The sequence below is a fragment of the Bombus vosnesenskii genome, unplaced genomic scaffold, assembly GCF_011952255.1.
Source record: "Bombus vosnesenskii isolate JDL3184/JDL3185 unplaced genomic scaffold, Bvos_JDL3184-5_v1.1 scf7180000013272, whole genome shotgun sequence".
Lineage (NCBI taxonomy): Eukaryota > Metazoa > Arthropoda > Insecta > Hymenoptera > Apidae > Bombus > Bombus vosnesenskii.
Genome location: NW_022882930.1, coordinates 5,622,037 through 5,636,047, shown reverse-complemented (window position 1 = coordinate 5,636,047; position 14,011 = coordinate 5,622,037). Strand labels below are relative to the sequence as shown.

Here is a 14,011-nt window from a genome sequence, read left to right as displayed (position 1 = left end):
CACGCGACAAATTTCAATAAACCTTGTCAACTTGAAATTCGCGTTCTCAGTGAGCGGCGCGTGCAAGAATTTGCGTTTTTATATCGGGATTATTCCCGTGATTTTTAATTTATCGCCAGAAAATCCGATAGTACCGCAATTTGACTTAATGAGTTCTCAGAGGCGAATGTTTCAAGGATGAAATGTATATCGCCAAGTAACCAAACACGAATGAATCCTACCTGGTGGTGGCGTGGAATTCATGGCCTGCAACTGCAAACATTCCAGCTCCCTTTCCTGCAAAATACGCCGAAGCTCCTCGTCCAAAAGGGTAGTGCCTACGGTCGTATTCACTGGCATCTACAACGAAGCAATTTCTTAATGATTCGTAATCTACTTCTTCGTTGAATTTCATTCTTTCACGGTGTAACGAAGACGCGAACGATTCGCGAGCTTCTTGTATTTCTGACGTCGGATACACGTACGTAAAAACACGTAAATACTATCAGTTTTTCGTGGGCAATAAATTTCAATAATTACGTGATATGCATATGTACAATAATATGTAAGATTTAGAATATTATACTTTTCTTTAATGCTACACATGTGATAGAAAATAAGAGATAGAAAATAATAATAGAAAATAAGCACGTGAAAGTAACTACAACGCGATCGAGTTTTACGTGATTTCAAATTGGTAAATATAATTTGATCGAAATGCTTGAGAGATGATGCTTCAAATAAAGTACCGTGCAATTTGATTTGTAATTATCTTGGAAGTTGTTTCGACAAACAAATACACTTTCTCGTAAATTATTTTATTGCCCGTCTATCAAACGAATATCTCCTTTGATTTCGTTTGTTTAAATAAACATTTGGCGAGATAATTTCTCAGATAATTTCTAACTCCGTTATGTGAACTGCGTCAGAAGTACAAATTTCCTCATTCGCACAAGCGTAACATACACAGCTATCATTCGAGGATGATCGAGAACAGTTCTGAGAATAAATCTTATTGCGTTGTAAAATAATCTACGTTTGTCCTTTAAAGTATAACGTTGAAAGTTAGTTGAAAGCGTTAATTCGAGAGAAAAGAGATTATTTGAGAATGATTTTGATACGGAAGGTCCTTCGCGTAAATTATTTTTTATTCGTGATTAAAAGTGACACGTTGTTTCAACCTGTTATATCTTATTTTTATCTCGAATAAAATTCATCTAGTTATTATTTATATTTATAGTTTAGTCGTTTTAACGCATTAGCGAATTGTTAAGACGTAATTTCAAACTTAGATAAATCACGCACATTATGTGCATTGTTGCGCCTTGACATTTTTCATAAATGCATAAAAATTCATCGTTCGCGCGCTATAAATCAAAGAGAAAATTGTTACCGGAAGCCTGGAGAATCTGTTAATCAAGATGGGACAAGCAAATCGTGTCTTCAGCCCAAGATTAACGATGCGCGTTTCCCGAGCAGCTCGATCAATGTCGACAATAAAAAAGGCGATGAAAATTCTCGACGATAAAAAAAAAATTGCAAATTTCTTGGGAAATTGTGATATCCCAACCTGACGTAATTGAAATAATACGTATTTCGTGCGACTAATCACGACCCACTTGTCATTCGATGATATTCAACAATGGCATTTCACGATTAAATATGTCGATAAACGTCTGGGCATATTTTACAATGTCGATGCGGCGGTGATAATTAAATTTCGTATAATTCAAACGTGAAATTGGAATAGAATATCAATCAACGTAGAAGCTTTCACGATTTCTGAATAGAGATCGTTTCAACCGATATACCATGGCTGTAACGAGTTCGTTGGCGAAGCGAGTTATTGCGTTCATTCTGACGACAGGGCAGGAAACAATAAGTTACGTTTTGCAAAGCAACCAGATTCGATTCCGCAGAGAAATCGCGTCTGCTTATCTTTTCTTTGATAGATCTATCGCGAACCAACCTACGTAGATGCGGATCCTTTATATGTTATTTAATTAACTAAAACTTAATATTATTTTAATAGAAATGGATATTTAATGTTTCAACATTGAAATTTCTGAAAGGCGTATTCGTTCGTTGATTAAAATGACTTGGAATTATCGGAGGATAATATTTCTGAAGAAGAGAAAACGAAATAAATTATCGAACGACGTAACGTTTATCGAATACAATTTTGGTTGACATTGATCCTCTTATTAAAACGAGCAGTGAAGTAAAATCAATAATTTTATAGCCGAGCGCAGTGATTACACATTCCTCGAGTCCATTGAAGAACTTTAAATATGAAACTCGTAACGAGCGATGATGTGTGGTAAAGAAAAGCAAAGAACGAACAAAGTGTTTATCGACATTGATCGATCATGTTTAACGCGACTAAACATCAGAATTCTACGCTAAACATACAACTTCATAATTCGTTATTTTCCACGTCGATTCACTCTGTTGCACGTTTCTTTTCCATTTTAATGATTCGGATACTTGCGAATAAGACGCTCTCAGTCTCGCCTCTATTCATCATGGCATAGATAGAAATAAATGTAACAATATTAGTAAAAGAAGGTTAATTTCTGCGTGAAATGTTAGAAAGCATAATTAATAATAAAGTAAAATTAGCCACTCTCAGTCTCGCCTCTATTCATCATAGCATAGATAGAAATAATTGTAACAAGATTAGTAAAAGAAGGTTAATTTCTGCGTGAAATGTTAGAAAGCATAATTAATAATAAAGTGAAATTAGCCACGGTAAATTCGTAACAGTTGATCCGCATTGGTCAATAAAGAGAAGAAGATTAATCATTGCGTTAGTAATGAAAACAGAAGTTGCTTGTCATTCTGTTTAGTGAAAAAGTAGAGAGAAGAGTATTAACGAAGTTCACGGAAAGCAAAAGAAAACTAATATCGAAGAAATGAATTACCGTTTAATCCGTAACAGCGGCTCACTTAAATATCCCGTGAACGTAAGGCACGCGTGCAAAGAATTGAAACTAGAAAAAGAAACAAAGCGAAAAAATTAAAAAGAGAACGCTGTCGAACTGAACAGCGGACGCGAACCGGGTCTTTACATCCACGTTCATAATCGATCTTTTCTTCAGCCCGATCCCTAAATCACAGTTTCAGAATTTCTAACGAGAATTCGATTTCGTTCCAAAGCAAACAGAAACGTTAGTACTTGATGTGCGCTTTGAACGAAATTTGATGGCTGTTACCATCTTTCATCATTTCCACGTTTCGCTCTTTCTTTATAATCGCTCAACCAACTCGACGATCTTTGCTTCCACCGTGCGAAATATTAGTTTCGAGAATGAACCATCAATAACGACGAATTGCTGGTTTCTGCTAGATTTAATAAATTTTCCTGACAACTATACAGAGCGATTCGCGTAAGCGTCCCAGTTGAAGTTAGACAAAAAATGACAAGGAAAAAAGATAAATGACGTAGAGAAATCCATTTTTCTACGCTTTGGCATTTTTCGTAAATACAACGATTCACAAAAGAAAAGTAAAAACGCATGTACATCTTCTTTTTAAAGTTCTAATTTAAGTTACTATGGTACGTCGTTTATTATAGAAATTTTCTGTTTCTCTATTTTTTCATCGGACAATATCGCGCGATTTCGCGTTTCTAACGCAGACGTGGATTCTGCCCATAACAGCGGTTTCGCGTGAAACACATCGGGGAATGCCATCCTGTTAAAGCAGTTCCAAAGGACTTGCGGACTATGCATCGCTCTTCATTTACATGGCAAAATAGAGGGCGAAGCGCTTCGCGAAACTTGCCCGGCCACGAAAATTGAATAGCAAGTTCCGCAAGTTCTCGCCTCCTGCTTCGCCTCCATCCCAATTTCGATACACTCGATCGGGGACCACTTTTCCCCACGAAAGTTTCCGTACAGACGAAAGAAGAACGACGACTCGCGGGACCAGTTTGTAAAAGGATAACGTTCTTGGTCCTGGAATATTTTGCCTGCTGCGACAAACAGGCGGAATTTAACTGGTGAACATTTGGAATTTGTTGCTCCTCAGAAGTAGGTAGCTTAAGGTATTTGCATACTTAGCAAAGAGATGAGTTTTCGACGTTTGTTTAAAATCTCGTATTCGATAGAAATCGATGAAATTGACAATTTCGTTCGCAGATGAAGGAATTTCCCCGTTTTACAACTTTGCCAATTTTAACGTTTAATTTTGGAAGTTCAGTTAAGTGGATGAAACGAATACATAGGTTCCATTTCTTCGTGTTAGAAAAATATTAATTTGCAGAAATATTTACAGTCTACTAATTACTTATCGTAATGATTAAAACGAGATAAGCGAGTACTTATAAAAAAGAAATGAAAGAATATTCCTCAGTCGTTCCATTTTAAAGAAATATATCTACGTGTTCATCTAACTTCCACCGTAATTAATTTCATTGATTTCGACATAATCGTGTAACGAGCCGCGAATGGTAATTTAATGCAGCTTTATGCTCTAATGCAGCTTTCAATTCGAATAGAGAAATGCTATTTGCTTGACGAGACAAAAGGGACAAGGAGGAAGAAACCTTTAGTGTGTTTAACAAACAAAAGAACATTTCGCTCGAAATGGAAGAAGATTCTTAACCAACGAAACTCGCTTTCCGCTCAAACTACGTCTGAAAGGGAATTTCGAATCCCTTAAGTTCCCAGCTGAACACCTTGGTAATTAAAACGCAAAAGCGTCGTTGAAACTGACTTAACGCCTTTCTTATTTATCTTTGTCACCCTCAAATAGTATTTATTTCGTTCGATCTATAATAGAAACGATCGATGCAAGAGATTGATTGGATTTAACGAGATTGACAAATTTTCATTGCGCTTTACCTCGGCACGACATTTTTATTAAATCGCGTGTCACAAAAACGAAGATGGTTCGAGAACGACAATAACATACGATAGCAATTTCGAAGAAACGATCTTTAAGGATAGAACGATTTGCATGGCGAAAAAAGTAGCGAGATAAATTGTTACAGCGTACGAGTTGCACAAAAGAGTTGCTGAATGTTCGCCTTGAACGTACTATAGTTTTCGTTTTTGCACTTGCACGCCACATGCGTCCCAATTTTGCTATTATATCCGCGGTAATACGCTAGTAAGTCGCCGTAGGGCGTATTGTAATTAACTACCTCGTCAACATTTTGCATAATGGCATTGAAAGTTGCTGAAATTTTATCGAGAGATCAAAGATAAATGTTAATAAATGGTAATCACAGATTCGTCATTTTAACACTCAACTATTTCTCTTTACGAAAGAAACTCGTATCATCGAAGAAAATATGTTTTAGCTGGAAAGAGATTTCGATGTTAGACGCGTGTACTTCGTAAAACTATCCGTAAGAAAAAATGTAGATTGGACGTACGTGTTTGTAGATTCGTTGGTTCTAAAAAGTAATTAATTTCGGCCCACGTATGGCTGAGAATCGAATCACTATTCAATGGAAACGAAAGCGCATCCCGTACTACTTTGTCAGACCGGTAACGGATTATTTTACTAAAATTCAATATCGTTCTTGCAGCGTATAAATTTCTTAGCGGAAACTCGCGAATCATTAACTTGCAACGAATACACGTATACGCTATACACCGTATCAACCGTGAAAAACATGCTACTACATTCGTTCAGCGGAACGACGACGAATAGTAAACATTTCTGCGTTTCAGTTTCATCCGACAACCACGTCAGATAGACGCACACCGTACTTAGTATGGCACGCTCGATAGATTCAAATCGTCGGGACGTACAAATTGACCGTACGATTGGATGTTGGCAAATCGTCGGATAAGTGATATCGTGGAATTTCCAACACCTAGAAACCGACTATCACGATACGCATGTATTTCCGCAGTGACAACTTCAAATTTCATCTACTCGATAGAATCGTGCTTGACAAATCGAACGCCTCTTGTGAATTTTTCTGTTGGATAACTGAAACAGAGTTTTACCTTCTCTTCCCTTAAATGTTCACCTGTGTTAACGCTAGAAATAGACAAATTTCCATGTTCGTATACGCACCGGAAGTAAATCCGGATTATAATCGATATGAGATGGCGATTAAACGCGATGCGACTAAACGAACACGCGTTCCTATTTTAAAATCTCTCTATTTTAATCAAAGACGACGTTGAACTCGTCACAAGCATCGGCATAATTCTAGTAACTGTAAGAATATCGAAACTCTTCGTTTGAACTAGTTCGAGACGAGCCAGTCATTCCATTCGGTGTAAAATTGCAAAGACGTAACAAACGAGTTGAGAAACTCGTCGGTTTACTGATATCGTCAGTGTAACATCGTAGAATTAAAAATTTATAAAAAAACGCGTCTTATAAATTACGGCTTGTTATTATGCAAAGAGATCCAAATATAGGAATATTTACGGACAATAACGTACGTGCGAAGATTGAATTTAGAAGGAGTGCGAGACGCGCGTAGCATAATTGCAGCGTCGAAGCTCGATACCGGTAGAAAATGAAATTACACGGAGTGTGATTTAACAAAACCTGCTTCGTAGTTTTGCGCGCGATCCACGTGATCGATTCTGCTCTCACGTCCAGTGGAATTACGTTATCGATTCCCGGCATTCGCGTGTCACGCAAACGTCATACACACGACCACCGTATGCATTTACGTCGAAGCCGATGCAGCCGTATCAGGAGTCCGGTTTCATCTGATTTCCCACTGTGACTACAAAAGCAGACGAACCACCCTGTTGACTGCATCCTGTTTTCCCCGGCGCCGATCGAATCGCCGCGCTATCCCTTCAGCGCCATGCCCTATAATCACTGTAGCTCGCGCACGCATTTTCAGATCCAACGATAAAACAATTCGTACAGGGTGTTTCGCAATATTTCCGTACAATACGTACGAAGGAAGATTCGATAGGGACGTTACGAAGCTCGGCTATCGAGCTGCAAATCCACACATTTCCATGTCGTTTAGCGTTTTGTTAAAGTCGAAACGTCCCGGCGAATTTTAACGCTGCAACTACCAAAATGACGCGGAATCTCGGATTTTCTTTCTTTACAATTACTGGAAATATTAGCTTGTCCGAAGAGCGTCTTCCTTTCGCAAACGTGTCTTTTACAACAGTGCACATTTATACAAACGTGAAACCAAGTCTGTGAAATGTCGCGGTGTTTATCTCAACGGAACAAAATGGATCGTACGTAATTCGACAAGATAATATAAAACAAAAAACCTTGTACGTTTATTATTTCCTCATAAAACGGAAGAAACTTTCCGGACAACTTAATATGTACAGATATTTTCGCCAGAATTAAAATTGATTTTTATTTAGACAGAGACGTAATTATATAGATCTATCTACTTTAACTTTAATAATATCATCTGAATTAATAATAATAATATATGAACGCGCGTAGCATAATATACAAACATACGGCTATCGCGTTGTGTTTTAGTCAACACAGGTGTAATATTCCGTTTACGAGAAACTTATTACCATATGCCCTATTTCTAAGCTTATGTTCTATTCATGTAGGCAAAACGCCCCTGTTTTTAATGCGATTCGAACGCAGCAGTAAATCGATTTGGTTTGTTGTTCGTTTAAATTTCGTAAGAACCGTGGGTACGGTCCTCTGATATGGCGTCTGGAAGCTCGTTACCGAACGCAGCTGAACAGAAAACGTTACGCATTTTCCAACTCCTGATCACTGCAGATCGAGCATTGATCGGTTTTGTTGATCCTAAAAAAACATGTTCTCTTTGTTGCTCGGAAACAGCATCTGGCAATCTGGTTTGCCAATCTGAGTCGAACTATCGTATTCTGATAACGTGTATCGATAACGTTGACTGTATATGCATAGTTCTGGCGTACAAAAGTTTCTAGGTTTTCCATGTCTTTGTAGAAGGAAATATCGTTTGAATTATATCGATTTATATACGAAACATTTAGATACGTATTACAGACTGATAATCATAGTATTAAAGACAAAGCTTATGAAATATACTAAAATGTAACAACGTAATAATAATATACAGTAGCTGCAAAAAGTATCGACGCTCCGTTTTATTTATTATAACGTGTTCAAAAATCTCGATTAATTAGATCGAAAGATATTAAAAGTAGAAGTTAAGCGATCGTAAATCCCTAAACTACGCGACAGATAAAAACACGTCGATTATCTAACTCGTACGTTATCTCTGGTAGCATTTTGTTTATCTTTCATGAGCTCTTAATCGTCTAGTTTTATCCTCGGAGGAACAACGTGAAGCTTCAACAAACTGCCGTTGTTGATGCACGCTAAGTACATCAATTACATCGTAAGACGTGAAATCCCTAACGCTACGTGTTTTTGCAATGTCTACATCGACTCCGGCGTTATCTCGGTAACCCAAAACGGACAGACCATTAATCTTCTCGTTTGTGATGTTTTGTCGACGAGCTCTATCGATTTGCGTTCCATTTCCTACATATTTTTACATTCTATTTGCTAAATTGTATAAACTGTATCGAATAAAATACGATAGAATTTCGTTGGAAAATTAGTGAGTTACATGCCAACACGACTAAGATGTTCTCTGTTAATTTTATACATTAAAAAATAAATATCTTCTTACATATGTCCTACATATTTCTACATTCTATTTGCTAAATTGTATAAACTGTATCGAATAAAATACGACAGAAGTTCGTTAGAAATTTAGTGCGTTACATGCCAAGACTATTAAGACGTTCTTTATTAATTTTATACATTAAAAAATAAATATGTTATTACATATATTACTTTATATATACAGAGTGGTTGGTAACTAGTGGTACAAGCGGAAAGGGGATAATTCTACGCGAAAAAAGAAGTCGAAAATATAGAATAAACATTTAAAAATTTAAAAATTTAAAAATTTAAAAATTTAAAAATTTAAAAATTTAAAAATTTAAAAATTTAAAAATTTAAAAATTTAAAAATTTAAACATTTAAAAATTTGAAAATTTAAAAATTTAAATAATTAAAAAAATAACGTCAATTGAGACAACGATCTACAGTGAGACCCGTTATAACGAGACGCGATAAAGTGCACGCGTACCGAGCCAAAATTCAAAGTCGATTTTCTCGAAAACAAAGCCTCGAACGAAAAATTTTTATTCTATATTTTCGACTTCTTTTTTCACGTAGAATCACCCCTTTTCCGCTTGTACCACCAGTTACCAACCATCCTGTATAATCGTTTATATGAAAATGTTTAATGCTTTATAAGTGACGGTATATTTTGGAATAAAATACAGCAAAGATTAGGGAGCATTTTGAGAATTTAATGTACGAAATTTAATGTTCATAACTTGCGTCACTAAATTTTATCGATAAAGTTGAAAATAATTATCAACAAAATGTTTGTGTAACGATGAAAATGTAAAAATCAAAATATAAATACTGTCCGATATTTTTATGCCGCTTTGAAAATCCTAGAAATTTGTTCTCCCTCTCGGAATTTACATATCCATCAATAACGATGATCGTCCCAATTTTTCAGAGGCGGCGATAATCGAATCGAGAAGCAACAGATGCCACGTATAACCTGTTGCCATTTGCATGCTTGTCCAAACATTCGGTTTAGCAATGATGCACTCTGACCCGAATGAAATTGATGTTGGTGCCCTCTAAAACCACGGGGTTTTCGTTGCTGTTTCCACTTTGCAACGCCTATACATCGGCGTCTTGCGCGCAAATTTATCACTGCAACCGCAGCTTAACAAGATGAAAAATTAATTTCAGTCGATAAGCGATGAAGCGACTCGATATATTATTTTGTACATTTTCAGGTATCTTACGCAAAAGGTAACGCGTGAGACGAGATCTGAGCATAATTTTGATACAATAAAATTGCACGAAAATTCTAATTTGTTTGGATGTATTTTAACATTAATCGATAAATAAACAATAACAGAATAACGATAAGTTACGCAATTTTATATTTCTATTATTACGTAATTGCTTTCTCTCGCTCATATACAGCCACTGTTCTATTTGAACAAACTAATTAAAACAATTTTAATGCACTGCCTCTAGATCGTAGCATCTTAATTTCATAGTTTCTGCAACAGCGCCGCAAACACTTCAATTAAAATTTTTCGAATTCCATGCATACTAAAATAGGTAGGGAAATGTACGTAGCATATGAAACAAATTTTGGCGGTAATCCAAATGTTTGATGGATTTTAACACAATACATGGATGCTAACAGATGCTCCTCTTACTACGACAAATACCAAAATTAATTCCCTCTAAGCTCTTTGAACTAGTCTCTCTGTTGTATTAAAGCTTTTATCCTCTAACTGATATTCCATTTAGAACCCCTTCTACTTATGCAATTTAAAGCCTCACAAACACTCATTGCCTCTTTAGGAAAATAATCACAGTTGATGAACTGTATTCCCTGTATAATACAGTTCCCCTTAACATCATTTCGTATCTAATACTTAATATCCAAAGTTATCTCTAAACTAGTATATTTAGAGGTCTGAAATATTATTATATTTTAATATAACAATCGTTTCGACCAGTTCATAACTCTTCATAGGAATTTTATAGATTCACAAGGGTGAGTTCTTGTCAATTTAAATGATCTCTAATTAAGTATGAAAGACCGATCTTCTTTATCGCGTATCTTCCCTATTTTTCACTTTCTTATAATTCTTCTACTTTCCTATAATTGTCATACGTCGGTTTCAAGTTTGTTATACAGAGTATTTTAATATTTAACGCATTTCCCAGAACATTCAGAGTATCTTTGTCGTGCAAGCGATTAATCCGTCGAACCGATGATCAGATATACTTCACTCGTTCGTAGTTCTAACGTTGCAACGAATTCCAGAACTAAAATTAGATCGGCAATGGAAAGTAGACAGGAGGTGTAGTTTTACTCGCCAGTAACATAATACAACGTCAACATCGGATTACAAACAAAAGTATCTGGTTAGCAGAGAGACCATAAAGCACGGAGCTTTTTGACGAGAATGATCATTAGCGAAACACGACACCGCATTCCGAGCGACGCTCATTTCCACCAGCGAAATTTCGCCACTGAATTGGTACGGTGAAAAACGAGCAAAGAGAAAACCTATGGAACATCCGCGATTCTCCGGATGTCTACATCGATGATACGAAGTTAGAACGTCACTTCGTTGTTGGCTCATGACGAATTATCGCAGAAAGAGCCAAACGTCTGTCAGGCGTCTCCCTTCGATACGAGTTTCCGTGATATTCGTTGGGTCGGAAAATAACGAGGAGAAAAAATCGAGTGTCGAGAAAATGTGAGAAACCTTCGCTCTTACTCGTAATCAAAAATTACGCAAATATTCCTCCATCTGGCTCAGGAACGAACGAAAACGACTATCCATTAGAGAGATCCTCTTCAAACTCAATTATAATCGTGTTTTTATCCCGGCTCAATGTCTCTCGATTGCCGGCGATTTTCGAACAAGAACGTCATCCATAACCCACAATGAAATTCCATTACGCCGAGCAAAGTAAGCTTCGTCGTTTCACCCTTCCTTTTGTCCGCAGGATCTCGGACATCCAACATCCATATTCCTATAACCTTCGAGTTTCCTTGTACGTAAATTCTCTCGATAGCTGTCATTCTTCAACGCGTTTGTTGATTCGACGCGTTGATTGCCATCGACGATCTACGTTATCAAATTTTCTAGAACGGTTGCAACGAGATAGATTTCATGGACTAGAAATGTTTCGGCATTTCACGGATTAGAAATAGTGAAATAACGTATTTTGCAACATTTAAATGTTCCGTAATGTAAATGTAACGAGATCGTAATGAGAAATTAATATGTATGAAATTGTATTGGATGCGAATGGAAATCAGTGGACGTGTGAAGATGTGATTGCCAATGAGCTGCAGGTTTATCGTACGATTCTAACACGTAATATGTAAAATAGTACATAGTACGCGGATTTCTATGCATCTATAGGAAATGTATATGTCTACGATTTGCATATGTAAATATACAAAAATGTATAAAATCTTCAAGATTCTTTTACCGTCTTGGTTACGTGATTCGACCGTACAAGCATTTTAACGACGCTCGTTCCACGATAGTGTAACGTCAATTCATATCAGAGATCAGGCCACACACCACGGACAGGATGGCACCCAGATGTCTGCATATCCTTGGCGCGCACCCTCAATAGTCTTAAGTGCCCACCAGGGGGCCTTGGCATTTTTATAGTTAAGGTCCTTCGGACCAAGCGAGTATTTCCTGTCTTAAATTTCCCTTTACGTTTATTGTCTACCACGTGTTAGCTTAGAAAGTTGGTTTTCTCCACATCTGGTATGTTCCGTTGGCAACTTTCTCGCGAGGGCGGCTAAAACCCTTCCTGGTCCACCAACCGTCCTATTATCCAATCGGAGATGGTGTCTACTGCCCTCACTTCCTTAACCAAAATTGTCATCAACAAATCCGATAGTCCCGTGTCCTTAGACACACCCACCCCTAGCTTTCCTCAGACACAGTATCGTCAGTAAAACTTCACTTATTCTGTATCCTTAGAATAGTCAACATATCTATGTCGGTCTCTTATAAGTCGCGTACTTAATGTATTGTTGTAACTAAGTCTTACATAACGTGGTTGGAGTGAATTGTGATTTATGTTAATTCAGTGCGTGTTACATTGTGATTGGTGAATTCATAATAAAGGTTGATTAAAACCAAGTAAATAGTTGTGTTACGACTCGACTATATTTTATTTTCACCGACCAACCCAAAAATTACGTGACAATAGCAACGTCACTGTTGTTGTTTCAGTCGGGATTTTTATCGATTGATTATCACGAATTTGGTTGAGTTACACTGCCTTCGTTGTGGATTTTGGACATCAAAGCAGAGGGTGGTATGATGGATTAATACTTCGATACTCGTGTCACCCATATTTGATGACACGCGATATGCGAGTTTTTATGGATGTTCCATCATTTACGGATGAAGGACGAATTTAATATACGTCTCTTGCCTTTAATGGAAGGTGCATTTAATGGAAGGATTAATACGATCAGGTGAGAATTAATCAATCGTTATACAATGTGTACTTACGAATGAATGGCAAACGTCGTAATGGCCGATAGAGAATAATTATTTTTAATCTTGGAATTGTAAAATGCAACGATCTTTCTCCGAAGAATAAGGAATAAGATATCAAATTTGTTTGTATTAAATTCGAAGAATAACATCTAGACTTTATTAAACTTGATAAGCAAAAGGAGAACTCGTCTCTTATTCGAGACGTACGCGATTTCCCAGCAAAGGGACAAGAAAGTATAATTCGTGCGCGACAGTAGCGAAGAGACAGGAGAGACACGCGCACACACTTACAACTCATCACTCCACTGACAGAATCAATTTTCTTCTTCCGAGATGTTTTCCACAAAGAAGAACGCGAATCCTTTGCGCGTGCTTCTGCTCATTCACTTTGCCAGAGAGTTTAAAGAACGCGATACCGGTTAAGCTCGCATGTTTCCAAGGAACACTTGCGCGATATTATGGAAACAGTTATAATTCGAAGTATAAAAATACTTCTTTAGGGAAGCGAGTCACGTTGCTGATGAAAATATTAAGAAGAGGGAGAATCGATCCTGTCATCCTTTCGTTAACTGATCGTTCTTATTTCTCCGATCGAGGCATATGGTTTCATTCGAGAAAGGCGAAAATGTGTTCTAAATTCTCACACGAAGATAAAAAATTAATTAAATGACAAATAGCACTTGACACACAACTATGAATATTAACCCTTTGCACTCTGAGTTTTATTTCATTGTCGTTACCAGCAGCTTTTAAATATTTCATTTGAAGTTTACTTTAACTAAAAAATAAGAATTTAAATAAACGAAGGAAGAAAGAAATTCACTTAAATACCAGTTTTATTCGCACTATCGTTGTATTTTGTAATTTTTAAGCGTATGATATATTTTGAAACAATTTCCAGGATGCAATCCTGCTTTTCATTTGCACGTTTCACAAAAAAAGGTGGCACTGAAAGAACT

The 14,011-nt window shown here is 36.8% G+C and overlaps 1 protein-coding gene across 7 annotated transcripts in view; it reads right to left on the bottom strand.

Moving 5' to 3' along the window:
• LOC117231403 (calcitonin receptor-like) overlaps window positions 1-14,011 on the bottom strand; it is a 165,602-nt gene that overhangs the window by 111,858 nt on the left and 39,733 nt on the right. For 5 of the 7 annotated variants that reach the window (XM_033489824.1, XM_033489830.1, XM_033489828.1 and 2 more), the window contains one exon: window positions 222-339. In XM_033489824.1, coding sequence (XP_033345715.1) covers window positions 222-339 — 118 coding nt within the window. Of the gene's footprint in view, window positions 1-221; window positions 340-2,903; window positions 2,973-5,362; window positions 5,513-14,011 lie in introns of those variants that run through there. The other 2 variants (XM_033489826.1, XM_033489825.1) reach the window with 2 other exon arrangements.